Source organism: Adelges cooleyi, unplaced genomic scaffold (assembly GCF_023614345.1).
Source record: "Adelges cooleyi isolate 19-005CV unplaced genomic scaffold, UGA_ACOO_1.1 ACOO_flye_CR_arks_rails_tigmint_CR_PRNA_574, whole genome shotgun sequence".
Lineage (NCBI taxonomy): Eukaryota > Metazoa > Arthropoda > Insecta > Hemiptera > Adelgidae > Adelges > Adelges cooleyi.
In genome coordinates, this window is record NW_026096268.1 from 7,753,848 (window position 1) to 7,771,864 (window position 18,017).

General features: G+C 29.9%; 1 protein-coding gene across 2 annotated transcripts in view; it reads right to left on the reverse strand.

Moving 5' to 3' along the window:
• The window catches only part of LOC126843596 (uncharacterized), a 227,546-nt gene that overhangs the window by 166,503 nt on the left and 43,026 nt on the right, over positions 1–18,017 (reverse strand). The window contains exon 1 of one of the 2 annotated variants that reach the window (XM_050581209.1): positions 3,044–3,096. The exons of the other annotated variant lie outside the window; for it this stretch is intronic. Within the exon in view, the coding sequence (XP_050437166.1) occupies positions 3,044–3,060 (17 nt within the window). The 5' untranslated portion in view covers positions 3,061–3,096. Of the gene's footprint in view, positions 1–3,043; positions 3,097–18,017 lie in introns of those variants that run through there. 2 annotated transcript variants of the gene reach the window in all.

Sequence of the window (18,017 nt, forward strand, 5' to 3'; positions counted from 1 at the left end):
GACATAATTCGATTTATTTGTCTTCGAATCACTTGGAAATTCCTGACAGAAATAAGTCTTACAAAATATCATTATTGTGCCCTATTTGATCGTGATAATCCTATAACACCTCCAAACATAGAAAACGAACTCATCATTTTCATGAAATTATTCCAACCGTTTTTATTAAACGTTATTGATAAATTAAATTTAAAGGATAGTGTCTTCAATGAACTGCATACAAGTTTTGAAACTGATATATCACGTTTTGAAGAAAACCATGACTATCGCTTTGAACCTGAATATACTATAGTTGGAGAAGTCAAAAATGAACTAGATTCGTTATGTTCATCATTAAATATCCCACCATTAAGTATAAAGCCACGAATCAATATGATTTGGCACTTAGGTACCGCCAGTTCGATAAGTAAAGAGGTTACGAGAATGTTTCAAGATTCGTTGGAGTTTAACTTACTTCAATCGTACTTGAAGTTTATCAATGTCTATAGCGAACGGATTTCGATGTTTTTAAGTCAAGTAAGCTAAAACCAAAGAAAAACTTGATTAAATGTCGTTTTTTAACTGGAGAATTGAAAACCATTTATATGAAAACATCTAATTATGATAGAATACGTAATAATATATAAACTAATAACATGCTAATTAATGTAATTGATACGTTTGTTGAGACAGCTTCTTAAGTCTCTTAAAATAATTAATTTGTTGTTTTAAAATTAATCACTATAAATCAACTAACGTTATTATAATCTATTTATAATATATATTAATTATTTTTAAACAATTACAAATATTTTTGTGGACTTACAAATATGTCTTTAAAATCACAATATATAATGTTATTTTTTTTTGGTAGTCGTTGATTTTCAAAACATATAATTTTTACCTTATATATACTTTCTTCACCCTATTCAAAACTCGTCTCCTAAATAAATGTAGAATTTTTAGTGTTTCTTTTTTGTATACACAAAAAAAAGTTAGACTACAAAACCCTTCAACCGCGCACAGAACTTATGTAAAGAAATAATTCTTTACTTAGAACATATTCAAGTTTTGTTTCTGGCTTTTATTTTATGTATCCCAATGTTGGCGGACCTGTGCAGTAAACTTCCCTTGCCTTCTCTGTTAATCTCATACAGAGCGAATACTTTATGAGTTAATTTATTAAGATGTTAATAATCAGCTTTAATAATCGGTTGATGTTAAAATAAGATTTCAGCACAAGAAAATATTGTATTGCTAACTTTTTTCTTACAGTTGAGGTTTCATACTTGTAAACACAACACAATCAATAGGATATTAGTAGTTTTTTTTTAAATTCAGTTTATAGGCGATGAAATACAGTGTACTATTATATAATATAAATACAAGGTGTTCGAAAAGTATACAATCACCTCCAGAGTATGAGTGTTTCTATCTTCCATACTTTTTTTCACACTGATATAATAAATATAATATGTGTATTATATCGATTCGCTGGCAAGTATAATTCACCCAGTCGTAGACGCTATACGTTTCACTCAATTTATTATGTTCCTAACCGTCCGACGAGTTATTTTTTATACACACATGAATAGGTACAAGGATTGATAAGCATCGAGTTTTTTTTATGAACTTTGTTTTTTTTTTTTACATCTTATATCTAGATTTTAAATCACTACGACGGGTACCACGGTGTACGGGTTTAGCTTGTGTACACCAAGAAGAGTTGTCGGCGGGCACTACTGTATTATAATGATAATAAAATAATGTATTACTTGAAAGTAACTCACTAAATTACAACCGTCGGACTCATATCGAAATCGTCATCGCACGCGTGTTTTTTTTTTTTTGGAATTTGAAACTTTTTTTTTTAACTGACAAAGAAAACGTGCATCACAAACGTCCACCGCACGATATACATTATATTATATACATATTATAAAAAATTGACAATATCACTACAATGGAACATAGGTACACGTGTTTTTTATATCCACCGAGTACAGACTGGCTTATGGGTATATATTTTTTCGCCGTGTGGCAGTCAGACGGACAGTGCCCGTATGGGATAAAAAAATAGACATTAATAGTACATACATAACAAGAATAACACTTTTTAAGTATACATAGAATATCATATAGGTAAATCGGTTAGTAAACGTACTGCGCATCGAGGCTCCAGTCATGATTGCATTCGAGTGAGGCACATAGTTTTGGAGTGTTTTATTTTTATTCCTATAGAGTACTGCACCTAATATAATTTATATATATAATTTCACAACAGTACAATCTAAGGCCACTCGGCTATATTTTAATTACCATCTAAAACAGAGAGGATGTTTAACCATCCAAAATTTACCGACTGGAGACGGTATAATTTTGCGGTACGCCTAAGTGCGTTCTTAGCGAATCGGAGAGTACAATGACAGTTACGGTGACAGTCACAGACACCTCAGAGTTCGCCTGCGACATACACTTGTATGTATATATATGTATATATGTCTAGATAATATACCGTTTGCCGCGAGTCATTGTCCTTGGACAAGACCAAGGAAATTGGATGCAATAAATTGTGAATGATTTAAGACGGTCTTGCGTACGGGTTGCCAGTTGACAAAAAAAAAAAAAATATATATATATATATATTGGAAGACGGGCGGACACGGCAAAGCGCTTGTAAAGACACATTTTTTTTCTTTACTAAAGCGAAATACAACATATGGAGTTCCTGCTAGTCTGCTTGTATATGACTGACTAGCGTACATCAATCAAACGCGCGAAGGAATGTCTTGAATACATCGCCAAACACGAATTTTACTTGAAAACTGTAACGTATAACCAAAAAGGTGATCGTACTCATAACGATAGTATTATGCCAAGATTAAGGTAGCGACCACTTGACTAGCCGGAACAAACTTAACACTTGTAATAATCTTTTATCCGTCTAAACAGTCCTGGCACTAACTAGACGATTTCCTCAAGTTGGATCGACCATTTTTCGCCTCTAGATAGAAATTGTTTACAAATATTTAAGTGACACGTGTGGCGGTCGTTTTTTACTCACCCAACGCCGTTAGTCATGCAGTCAAAAAAACATGTAACTCAGTGAAAAATGTCTTACCTGAAACAAAAATAAAAAACATTATTAATTTAAACATTTCGAATTTTTTTTTAGAATAAACTGGAGTCTGGAGCTTGATTGGACACGCTTCAAATGTTCATGATAATTTTATTATAATTTAATATTGATTAAAATACTATGTTGGATCATTACGATCATAATCAATGGCAAATAAACGTTTTATATCGCATATCTAACTTTTTATCGAATACAATTACTTCAATTACACGGACAGTTATTCAATTAAGTACGCTATAATTAATATGTAAACTGTTTAATTTAAAACTACACCAAAAACGCCTTAAACACCATATCGTTAACACTATTTTCTCATTCAATCTTGTAACACATTTAAATTACACGTTCAAAAAGGTTCATTGTAAATGTTAATGTATTTAATAACTCAATGCATGTAGAACTCACGGAACAGATTAAATTTAAATAATAATTGAAGGTATACTTGACACCAGCATACTTCCATATGAGGTTTAGAGCGGCAGGTTTTATGTGTTAAATTGTTTCATTAAAACTAAAACGACAAGCGGTTAAGGGTGGTACGATGGTTGTGGAATTCAGGGGATATTGTATTCCCCTCGTCCTTAGTCTAGTGGATACCTCTTGTAATATGTGCTCGTCACGCTCTACAGCCAATATAGCAATTATACATATAAATACCTCATACACGATTATAATAATATGTCGAAAATGTCCAACAAAGTGAATGCAATGAGGTTTACAGGGCTGGAAAAAGCCGAAAATTCAGGATTTTTGAAAAAAACTGACTATGCCATTGCGGAAGGAGGTTAAAACGTCAGTGTCCAAAAACCCATAAAAAACAATAATGGTAAATATAACAACGTGAACCAATACCCTTTTAGCTATATATCGGAACAAAAAACACTTGTGGTTGATGTATCAAGGTAAATATTTTCAAAAAAGTATGTTATTCAAACCTGCACCCAACAAAATAAAAAACTGTACAGAGTTCCCGTTCATTATGGTTGCTAGTTCATAACTGTTCTGATCTATTATAGGATTTATAAAACTTTAATTGACTTGCATCATTTTGGAAAACCACATAACGAAAATGATTTTTACAAAATGTTGTTTCCTCTTTATAATTTTCATAATCCAATATCAGACGCTCTTGTGCGATGATAACAAAAAGGAAGAACATGCAAAACTACTAACACAGTTGAAACAAGTAAGTTCACTTAATACTGGATATAAGACGCAGAACGATGAGTTGGCAGTAACTGATTCCGCTGGTTTATCTAATGAAAACCTAAGGCAAGCAATAACTTCCCGGTTCGACCAATTGAAATTCAGTTATCTTTTCAGTGCACATTATCATTTTTCAATTGTCGACCAAATCTTTCAAGCAGCAGACTATTCTTTACTAATAACAAATTTGATTTCATTCTTAGACGAATCCGTGAAAAAGGTTAGCACTTTTATCGATATGAAAGGAATACAGATGTCAGAAGTATGGTTAGTTTACAATCACGCATTAACAATGAACAAATACTTCCAATTACCTTTGATAACAAGGTGGAGACTAAGTAGTCTTCAGAAAAATATAATGCAGCAAAATAATTTCGTTGTCACTGAACTCAACAAATATCTCGAGATTAATAATTATTACGGCAAAAATAATTTCAGCATAAATTCTTAAAAGTCAGATGCATATTATGATCGTTCTAGCGCATGTAAGTTAATTCTTGATAATAAAACTTTGCTAAACCAATTACATAAGGGCAATCTGGAAAATGGCCTTAAAAGTTTTATCAACCCAAACATAAATGAAGCATTTTTAAAAACCGCAATCGACGAAAAATATATTAAATTTCGACAACGTTTTAGAACATATGAATCTCGTTATATAAATAAAGAGAAGTGGGATATATTGCATAAAGCAATGAAGCCTTATTTAGAGTTTCCTAAAGTTTCCTGTTTGGAAAACTTAACTTTATGATTATTGACATATTTAGATTTGTATTATTACGAACCGCATGGCAATTCTTAATTAAACTAAATGATATAATTAAGAGAACTTATAACCCGTATGTTCATTATAATACCAGGTTTGAATTAGAAGAAAGCATCAATATTTACATTAGAGATTTTCAATTGAGATACAAAACGGTATTGATACGTTAAATTTAAATGATGACGATATCTTCCATGAATTCAATACTATTTTAAAAGAAGGTAGAAGATGTTATAGCTCATACAGAATCATTATGGTGGAAAAAATTAAAAATGAATATAATATCCACTATTTTAGGTCTGCATCCATTAAAATATATGGAACCATTAAACTTTATTAACTCCCATTGAGTTTTCGCAGAAAGATTTATTGATGAGACTAAACGTTACATTGGAGACTCACTTGAGTTTAAATTATTTCAATCATACTTGAAGTTTATCAGGGACTATAGCGATCGTATTTCGATGTTTTTGAATCTTGAAACTGCAGAAAACCTCGTTTAAATGTTGTTTTTTAACTGCTACAATCTATGCATTTTATTAAATGCATTAAATTATGGAAATGTTTTGTATTTAATTTTTTTAAATTAACTACAGGTATTTTTAGTTGACTAATTATTATATTTAAAAACATAGTGAACACCGTATTTTTTGGAAATTAATTTCACCGTTAAAGTTAAGTTTTTATAACAATAGCAATTGTTCAAAAAACAAAAGTCTTACGATTATTTATGTTTGATGAAAATTGTTTTCATCCAATTGTGGTATTGTACAATGTTAATAAAATATTTAGTTTAAAACACAATCGTTTTGTTTTTCTTTTTATGACAAATGGTACACACCGATAGTCTATGTATCCATTTATTTATATTTTTTATTTTGTAGGTTCAGCCCAACATGTGTAAATAAGTAAAATATATTATTTTTATATTATTCATTTTTATGTTGCTTTTAGTCCGAATACTTTATCATACTTTTATAATATGGATATTAAAAATGAATTGCCAATACATAGGGGTCTGGCACGGTTTTTAAAGCGCCTTACAAAGTTGTGAAAAACTTTACTTTTGTATAATTATTTAAAAAGTATTTACAATATAAGTTTTAAGTTATTATAATTAAATTTTTTTTTACTTAATTTAAAACTATGCTCTTAACCATCCGACAAGTTTTATTTTATACTCACATTAATAGGTACAAGCATTGATTGATAAGCATGGAGTTTTTTTATGAACTTTTCCATATTTTACATTGTTGAGGTTTAACAAAAAAAAAAGACTCTTCATATTTGCCACCTTCCCCCCGGGGGATAGTAGGGTCAAGGAATAGTGTTAAAGGGGTTGTCACCTGATTACAGGAACTATTACAACTATAAAGTGATCAATTCACTTTCAAATTAAGAATTTATTAAAATATTTAATTTTTTTTTTCATCATTTATAACGCATATAGGATCTATTTTTTTGAAAAAACATGTTTCTACTTCGATCAGAACTTACGTAAAAATACTCTTGTTTAAGTCTTGAATAACATTAGAATTCCTAGAATTCCTAGAATTATTTCTAGTTAAATAATTATTTCAATGAAAGTATTCATCTTAAAATGAAACAACTAAATAACAAAAAAATAATTTTAAAAATGTATTACGCCACGATCGGTGTACCTATTGAAAATGTTATGAAGAATTCAAATAATTATTTTAAAACTCAAATAGAAGTATACTTAGCATCATCACGTTTGAATAGAATGAGTTATTTTTAACCAAAAATACCCAGTTGTTGACGCCCGTTAAAGGTACTACTTAAATTATACTTAAATTTGTTTAAAAAAGTACATTATTCAAATTTGTACCCAACAAAATAAAAAACAGTACAAAGTTCCCGTTCATTATGGTTGCTATTTCATAACTGTTCTGATCTATTATAGATTTTGTAAAACTTTAATTGACTTGCATCATATTGGAAAACGACATAACGAAAATGATTTTTACAAAATGTTGTTTCCTCTTTATAATTTTCATATTCCAATATTCCATATAAGACGCTCTTGTGCGACGATAATCGTAAAGAGGACCGTGGAAAACTACTAACACAGTTGAAACAAGTGAGTAAACTTAATACTGGATATAAGACACAGAACGATGAGTTGGTAGTAACCGATTTCGCTAGTTTATCTAATGTAAACCTAAGGCAAGCAATAACTTCCAGGTTCGACCAACTGAAATTCAGTTATCTTTTCAGTGCACATTATCATTTTTCAATAGTAGACCTAAATTTTCAAACAAAAGACTATTTTGATCTAAAACCAGGTTTTATTTCATTCATAGACGAATCCGTAAAAATGGTTAGCACTTTTATAGATGTAGAAGGAATACAGATGTCAGAAGTATGGTTAGTTGATAATCACGCATTAACCTTGAACAGCTACTTCCAATTACCTTTAATAATAAAATGGATACCATGGGGGATTCAGAAAAGTATAATGAAGCAAAATAACTTTGATGTTACTGAACTTAATAAATATCTTGAGACCAATAATAGTTACGGTGAAAATAATTTCATCATAAATTCTAAAAAGTCAGATAAATATAATATGTAAAATCATCTTGAAATTTTAATTCCTATTAGGCAGTGTTCCTTGTATATGGATTTTAGAGAGTTTTTATGTATTGGAGACCGTACATAATATCATACTTAATTCCAAAATCATGAGAAAAAATGTAATTTTCATGTTTTAATTGCACAATTTTTATTGAAGTTATTATTTATACATCGACTGGCGCCTACAATGCAAAAACTTTTGTATTTACAACAAAATATACGAAGGTTATGAGTCACACACGAACATAACTGTTCATTTACTAACACATTTACATAGCACGCCTGGAAATACTGTATTATATTTTTAAGCAGTTTCAATAGTTTTTGAAGCAGAATGGACGAAGTATAGGAACTTTTGGGAATATGTTTCTTAAAGTGTTGTCGGTAAAGAGGTTAAAACATCTGTGTCCAAAAACACATAAAAAACAATAATGGTAAACATAAAAACGTGACCCTTTTAGCTCTGTATCGGAAAACAAAAAACACTTTGTTGATAATGTACTAAATCAAATATTTTCAAGATAGTATGTTATTCAAATCTGTACCCAACAAAATAAAAACAGTACAGAGTTCGCGTTCTTTATGGTTTCTAGTTCGTAATTTTTTGTAACTATTATAGATTTTATAAAACTTTATATAATTGGCTTCTATCATATTGGTAAACGACATTACGAAAATGGTTTTCACAAAATTTTGTGTGCTGTTAATAATTTTCATAATCCAACAAAAAACGCTCATGTGCGAGGAAAATGAAACAGAAACACATAAAAAACTTTTGGCACAGTGGAATGAAGTGAGAAAACTAAATACTGGGTATGAGACGCAGAACGACGGTTTAAAAATAACCGATTTTGCCAGTTTGTCTAATGAAAATCTAAGGCAAGCAATAACTTCCAGATTTAGCAAACTGAAATGCGGATATGTTTTCATTTCCATTTTTCAATTGTCAGCAACATTTTTCAATCGCGAAATTATGTTTTACTAAAACCCGATTTGATTTCATTCTCAGAAGAATCCGTGAAAATGGTTAGCTCTTTAATCGATGTAAAAGGAATACAGATGTCAGAAGTATGGTTAATTTACAATCAAGCAATTACCATAAGCAACTACTTCCAATTACCTTTGATAATACAATGGATACCATGGGGTATTCTGAAAAATATATTGGAGCAAAATCATTTTGTTGTTACTGAACTCAACAAATATCTCGAGACACATTGTTACAGTGAAAATGCTTTCAACATAAATTCTGGAAAGTTTGGTACTTATTCTCGTTCTAGCGCACGTAAGTTAATTCTTGATAATAAAACATTGCTAAACCAATTACACAAGGGAAATCTGGAAAATGGCCTTAAAAGTATTATCAATCCAAACATTAATGAAGCATTTTTAAAAACCGCAATAAACGAAACATATACTAAATTTCGAATCCATTTTAGAACATATTATTCATATCGTTATATAGATGAAGATAATTGGAATATTTTGAATCAAGCAATGAAGCCTTATTTAAAGTTTCCTAAGCATAGTGGACTCAAAGGATTACTCATGTATGGAAAACTTAATTTAATGGTTATTGACATATTAAGATTTGTATTGTTACGGATCACATGGCAATTCGTGAACCATCTAAATAATATAATTGAAACTTACTATACCCCGTATGTTCATAGTGATGAATTAGAAAGAGACTTCAATGGTTACATAAGACATTTTCAATTTAAATTACAAAACGGTATTGATTTGTTAAATTTAAATGATGACGATATCTTCTATGAACTCAATACTATCTTAAAAAAAGATATAAAACATTATAATTGGTTAGACCAAGAAATTATGGTGGAAAAAATTAAAAATGAATATAATAGAGTATCCACTGTTTTAGGTCTGCCACCGATAACATACATGGAATTACGAAAAACCAAAACTATTGAAGACCATGCGATATTAGCAGAAAGATTTATCGATGAGACTAAACGTTACATTGGAGATTCGCTTGAGTTTAAATTATATCAATCATACTTGAAGTTTATCAGGGACTATAGCGATCGTATTTCGATGTTTTTTTAATTATTAATGAATATCATTGAATTATTTAAAATTATTAAATGGTATTAAAAATAATTATTGAAATATTTTGTGATTAACTTTTTTTAATTAAATTCCCCTTTTTTATAGTTGACTTATTATTATATTCAAAAACAGAGTGAATACCGTAATTTCAGGGATATTTTTCGCCGTTTTAGTTAAATTTTTAAAACAATAGCAATTGTTAAAAACATAAGTCTTGTAATAAAACATGTTTAGTTTGCAAATTTTTCCTATGTAATTGTTGTATTGTACAATGGTAATAAAATATTTCGTTTGAAACAATTGTTTATTTTTATTTACTCAATATATGGTATACACACAAATTGACTTATTTTTTTTATTTTGTAGCTTTAATTTAAAGTGTGCAAATAAGTAAAATATGTTTTTATTATAATATGGATATGAAAAATGTATTGCCAATACATATGGCTCTAGCACGTTTTTTAAAGCGCCTTACAAAGTTGTAAAAAACGTTTGTGTTCTGTACTTTTTTTATCTTGACTTTAAATCGCTACATCGGGTACCACGGTGTACGGGCTTAGCTTGTGGAGGAGGAATTGTCGGCGGGCACTAGTGTGCAAATATTTTAATAATATTTTTATATTCATTTGAAATATATTTTCATTAGTCACACCTTCAAATAATTTGAAATAGATTTGTATTTGATCACATACTAGTATTTGGCCGTTTCAATTTTCAAATAATTTTATAATTTTAATATTATTGAATCAAAAAATTGTTTTTTAATTTGCCCAGGTCTAGTTTAAATGCAGAACGTTAGTATTTTTAATTTAATTTTTCAAAATAGCTAGAAAACTACGTGGAACGTAACTATGTTAGTACGGTAAACATTAAAATAACAATTATGTGAATGTTTTAACAATTTTATAAATGTATATGTTTTTTCATAATTTATTTTTACATAATAAGTTAGCATTTAGTTATTATTTACTCATATGATACGTTAAGACAAACACAGATATGACTTCACATACAAAACCAGAGATATTCAAACATTCAAGTATACGTATATTTTGTGTTGAACGTACAGGCAGAAAATATACAAAATACTCTCAAAAAACAACAACAAAAAAACATGCAAGTGAATCAAACTTACAACAGCCATCCCTGCAATTATATTGTACACATTTAATACTAGCTATTTATTTTGATACGACGTGCCACTTTAAAAAAGGTTCAAAGACTATTAACCTCTTGGCCAAAATACTATTATTACCCTATCGTTAAGTTTTTAAAGGTTCTCTGGCACGAAACAATCCTTTTTAAAAATGTAGATACCAAATGTGTAATATCGAACAACATGTTATATGAAAATATTTAAAACACATTTGAACATTTTGGTCATAAGAAATATCAATATGATTTGGCCAACAATACTTTTAAAAAAAATTGAAATCCTTTTCAAATGTGTATAGAGTTACAATATTATTTACATTGGTTGCGTTGTACAAAGGACCTGTTTTTGTTTTTCTGGTTTTAATTGAATTTCCCAATACATTTTCTCCGCCGTCGAAACAATATTTTTTTTCTTGATATTATATATTTATTTTTTTTTTTTTTGCTAAAACGTTACAAGATTAATTTATTCTGGTTTCTGGTTTATATTTTATAATGTTCAGGTCTAACAAAAAAAAAAAGACTTCATCTTAGTTCCCCTCCGTTTCTTATGTGTAAGTCGATAGCTGTTGTACATTTTTTTTGTTGGTTTTGCATTTTACCAAAGCTAACGACCTTACCGAACGAGTGATGTATTTTATCGACTTTTACTTACTTGCTCATACTTTGTTTACACAAGCCCACCCGCGTTGTGTGAACACCGTTTTACTAACTAATCACGGCTAATGTGTGCGTGTAATAGTGTACTATTATAGTATGATCATTAGTGAACTAGTGTAAAACAAAATATTATTAACGACTTCCACTCGTTCGTTAAGAAATTGTGTTGGTTGGACCGATGAATATATATATATATAGCGAGTAATTATAAGTCAGGTCTAAAAATATCTAAATTCCATTACCTGGCCACGAATAACACAAGTAAACATATTATCATTATTTTCATCCTCTCTCGCTAGAGAGCAGATGATGTTTGGTAAAAAAACACAGTTACACTAAGCAGTGCAAGGTAGTGTTGAGGTAGAATCTAAAAAAATGCTATTGGTGATCCGTTAAAGATAAGACTCTTGTTCTCCTAAGATAATCAAATACATTACATTTTATTTTGTGTTTTCCAGAGCTCTATCAACTTTTGAACTCAACCAGGTTAGGTATTTATATATTCTCTTATTCCTCGTTGAAGTTCTCCTTAAAGTTTTAAAAAAATGTTAGCGGGCTAGAGAAAAAAGATAAAAATTGAATATTTTCTAATATTGTAAAAAAAACTATAAAGTATCTCCATAAAAAACAACTACACAATTGTAATTATTTTAAGATATATGTATATATTATATTCCCAACTAGAAAAAAACCGTCTCGATGACGGGCCATACTGAAACTACACAATATCGAATTCTAAGGAAATAACTAAAGGAAACCGATACGGCATAGTACGTGAAGGGTTTTAAACGTGACGTGTGCTTTGTCGGGTATGCAAGTTTCCGGTTTCCTCGTGGCGTCCGCCTTAAAAAACCGGAATTTTCTTATCGTTTTTGATTATTGTCAATGTCGGTCCAAAAGACACCGACAGCAGATACAGCGATTTTCCACGTGTTGCAATACCAGCTACAGTCAGTTGTTTTGTTATATTATGGTATATTCCAAACGGAAAACTTTTCTCGTTGAAATTACATATTTACCATTTCAACGCTGAGCGAGATATAGTAAAAATAGATAATAATAAGTCTGCTATGGCGCCGATGCGGGAGGAAAATTATACAGCAATGAGCTGTTGTCATCGTCGCAGGTGGAACAAAATAGCTTTTGGGGAAAACAACAACGGTTAAAAAAAAACTATTAAAAATCCAATATCCGTTAAAATTATATGAAGTCCGTTTCCCAGTGAAAAAAAAACTTGCCGTTTGTCATTCACGAATAACACAGTGTGAATTCGGGCGAACCGAGTGAATGGCGAACTCGCAGACTAGTTGGATACCTAGTTATAATATATATATTGTGTGTATTTTGTATACTTTATTAATGACATCAAATTAAATTAACAACAATCCGGACACGGATCATCGAGCATGACGTGTTAAACGAGCATTGGATACACCGTGTTGTGATGTGTCACATGCTGATTAATAATGATATGTGTAACAGTTTGTAACGGTTAATGTACAACTTGGGCGTGGGCTGTGTAGTATTGTTATATGTATCAAATTTTGATTTTGACAAACTCCCGGAAGAAGCTCGAAATTAACACCTAAACACAGCTAGCATTTTTTCTAAAAAAAAAAATCCATATTTTCGGATTCTCATCACTAAAAGTTATTATAAAGTATTTTAAGTAAACTCGGTTATTTCACAATACCTTTAATTTATGTTAATCTCTAAATATTATTACTTTGCGGTTAACACGGTTCACACGAGTGATTATTACTAATTCCGGTTATTGATTGTTTTGTGGTTTAAACAAATAACCTTGTTAAACTGAAAACACTTGTCAAACATAGTCGGAATAAGTACTATATTTTTTCTATATTATAACAACATTTTAGAAAACAAAATCAAGACGCGACACTTAAAGGTATCTTTTGTTGTTTTCGGATCGGGTTCCAAGCTTAAGTACACAACTCGCAGACGAGCAAAAATGAAAAATTAACGTCGGCCTGTTCCGAAATAGACTCTCTTGGTGATGTAAACCTGCGCGCCTAAGTTGCAATGGGATGGCGACCGGACGCCATTCCGTCTCGGTTCAGATGAAACCACTCCAACTACCGGAGACCGTGAACAAAAATTAGATATGTATAATATATATATATAGGTATATTAATAATATTATGTGCTTTATAATAACACATAATAAACGCTGAATGTACCGTAATGGCTTGCCACCGAGCAATCGTCATCGCGGTCGTCGTACCTCTGCGGTTGTTTCTCGTTTGGGTTTTTTATTCTATTATTTTTTATTACCACTAAAAAACACCTACGACGATATTAGAGTAACTACAGTGGAGCACACGGGATTAGAGGACGGGAAGAAGACGTTAACCGAAGCGACGGGCGAGCAGCACCTACATTCGGGGTTGGTCATGCGGTGTTGGACCGGTCACGGTCTGGCGGTCCAAACGATAATAATATTATATACTTAAGGGTATTAAAAATAAGAAAAAAAAACTCCTAAGAACGTAAACGTGTACCGCAACGAGACGTTGGCACAGACGCTTGTTTACTCAACTTATAGTTAAGAAAAACAAAACCACCATCTTGAAATTTTAATTCCTATTAGGCAGTGTCCCTTGTACATGGGTTTTGGAGAGTTTTTATGTAGTGGAGACCGTCTCGAATGAGTAAAAAAAAAAATTGCCATAGCGCAGTGTACATAATATCATACTTAATTTCAAAATCACGAGCAAAAATGTCATTTTCATGTTTTAATTGCAACATTTTGTTAAATTTATTATTTATATTTTTTTTTTTATTCGGACCAGATGTTCACTCGTTAAAAATAATGTTTTAAAAGTTTTGTAATTAACTTTTTTAAACTAACTACAGGTATTTTAAGTTGACTAATAATTATTATATTCAAAAACCGAGTGAATACTGTAATTTCCGGAATTTATTTCGTCGTTAAAGTTAAATTTTTAAAACATTAACAATTGTAAAAAACATCAGTCTTGTAATGAAATATGTTTGATCTAACGAAAACACTCGATCTAGATTAAACAAATTGTTGTCTTCCAATTAGTTTATTGTACAATTATATAATATAAAATTTTGTTTAAAATACAATTGTTTTATCGAACGGCGACCACAATACAAAAACATTTGTACTAACAAAAAAATTAACGAAGGTTATGAGTCACATACGAACATAACTGTTTGTTTACTAACACATGGCACGCCTGGTAATACTATATAATATTTTTGAGCAGTTTCAATAGATTTTTAAGCAAAATGGACAAATAATAGGAACTTTTGGTGATGTCTTTTTTAATGTTGGTTAGGCAGTTAAAGCTTCTGTGTCCAAAAACACACAAAAAACAATAATGGTAAATATAACAACGTAAACCAATACCTTTTTAGCTATGTATCGGAACAAAAACCACTTGTGGTTGATGTCTTAAGGTAAATATTTTCAAAAAAGTATGTTATTCAAATCTGCACCCAACAAAATAAAAAACAGTACAGAGTTCCCGTTCATTATGGTTGCTAGTTCATAACTGTTCTGATCTATTATAGATTTGACAAAACTTTAATTGACTTGCATCATATTGGAAAACGACATAACTAAAATGATTTTTACAAAATGTTGTTTCCTCTTTATAATTTTCATATTCCAATATCAGACGCTCTTGTGCGAAGATAACAAAAAGGAAGAACATGCAAAACTACTAACACAGTTGAAACAAGTAAGTACACTTAATACTGGATATAAGACGCAGAACGATGAGTTGGCAGTAACTGATTCCGCTGGTTTATCTAATGAAAACCTAAGGCAAGCAATAATTTCCAGATTTGACCAACTGAAATTCAGTTATCTTTTCAGTGCACATTATCATTTTTCAATTGTCGACGAAATTTTTAAAGCAAAAGAAAATTTTTATCTAAACCTCGATTTGATTTCATTCTTAGACGAATCAGTGAAAATGGTTAGCACTTTTATCGATATAAAAGGAATACAGATGTCAGAAGTATGGTTAGTTTACAATCACGCATTAACGATGAACAAATACTTCCAATTACCTTTGATAACAAGGTGGAGACTAAGTAGTATTCAGAAAAATATAATGCAGCAAAATAATTTCGTTGTCACTGAACTCAACAAATATCTCGAGACTAATAATTGTTACGGCAAAAATAATTTCAGCATAAATTCTAAAAAGTCAGATGCATATTATGATCGTTCTAGCGCACGTAAGTTAATTCTTGATAATAAAACTTTGCTAAACCAATTACATAAGGGCAATCTGGAAAATGGCCTTAAAAGTTTTTTCAACCCAAACATAAATGAAGCATTTTTAAAAACCGCAATCGACGAAAAATATATTAAATTTCGAATCCATTTTAGAACATATGCATCTTGTTATGTATATAAAGATAATTGGGATACATTGAATCAAGCAATGAAGCCTTATTTAGAGTTTCCTAAACATCATGGTTTCAAAGGAGTACTCGTGTTTGGAAAACTTAACTTTATGATTATGGACATATTAAGATTTGTATTGTTACGGATCACATGGCAATTCTTAATTCAATTAAATAGTATAATTAAGAGAAACTATAACCCGTATGTTCATTGTAATACTAGATTTGAATTAGAAGTAAGCATCAATATTTACATTAAAAAATTTCAATTGAGATTACAAAACGGTATTGATTTGTTCAATTTAAATGATGACGATATCTTCCATGAACTCAATACTATGTTAAAAAAAGGTAGAAGACATTATAATAGGTTAGACCAAGAAATTATGGTGGAAAAAATTAAAAATGAATATAATAGAGTATCCACTGTTTTAGGTCTACAACCATTAAAATATATGGAACCATCAAACTTTATTTACTACCATTTGGTTACAGCAAAAGGATTTATTGATGAGACTAAACGCTACATTGGAGATTCGCTCGAGTTTAAATTATATCAATCATACTTGAAGTTTATAAGAGACTATAGCGATCGTATTTCGATGTTTTTGAATCCTGAAACTGTAGGAAAACCCGTTTAAACGTTGTTTTTTAACTGCTGAATTTAAATATCCCATGCTTCAATACAATCAAGGCATTTTGTTAAAATTATGTTAGAAATAATTATTGAAAAGTTTTACAGTTAACATTTTAAAATTAATTGCAGGTATTTTTAGTTGACTAATTATTGTATTCAAAAACATAGAGTATACCTTATTTTTTGGAAATTAATTTCACCGTTAAAGTTAAGTTTTTATAACAACAACAATTGTTAAAAAAACATAAGTCTTACGATTAATTATGTTTGATGAAAATTGTTTTCATCCAATTATGTATTGTGCAATGTTAATAAAATATTTAGTTTAAAACACAATCGTTTGTATTTATTTGTTCGACAAATGGTACACACTAAAAGTCTATGCATCCATTTATTTATCTTTTTTATTTTGTAGCTTCAGCCCAACATGTGTAAATGAGTAAAATATATTATTTTTATATTATTCATTTTTATGTTGCTTTTACTCCGAATACTGTATAATACTTTTATAATATTGATATTAAACACATATGGCTCTGGCGCGTTTTTTAAAGATCCTTACAAAGTTGTGAAAAACTTCTGAGTTCTGTACTTTTGTATAGTTATCTAAAAAGTTGTTACAATATAAGTTTCAAGTTATTTAAATTACATTTTCTTTATTAATTCAAAACTTGTTAAAAATGTTTTACTTTATATATTATGCTCTTAACCGTCCGACAAGTTATACTTTATACACACATTAATAGGTACAGGCATTGACTGATAAGTATGGAGTTTTTTATGAACTTTTTCTTATTGTACATTTTTTAAGTCTAACAAAAAAAAAGACTCTTCATATTTGCCACCTCCCCCCCGGGGAATAGTAGGGTCAGGGCATAGTGTTAAAAGGGGTGGTCACCTAATTACAGGAATTATTACGGCTATAAAATGATTAAAAAACTTTCAAATAAAGGATTTATTTAAATATTAAATATTTTTTTTTCATCTTTTATAACGCATATAGGATTTATTTTTTGAAAAAACATGTTTCTACTTCGATCAGAACTTACCTAAAAATACTCTAATTTAAGCATTGAATAACATTAGAATTCCTTCATAACATTTTCAGGGAATCGAGGAATCGTTGCACAATTTTTAAATAATTTCTAGTTAAATGAATATGTCAATGAAAGTATTCATCTTATTTAAAATGAAACAACTAAATAACAAAAAAGTAGTTTTAAAATTTATTACTTCACGTACCTATTGAAAATGTTATGAAGAATTCAAATAATTATTTCATAACTCAAACATAAGTATACTTAGCATCATTACGTTTGAATAGAATGAGATAATTTTAACCAAAAATACCCAGTTGTTGACGCCCGTTAAAGGTACTATATATTTTTAAGCAA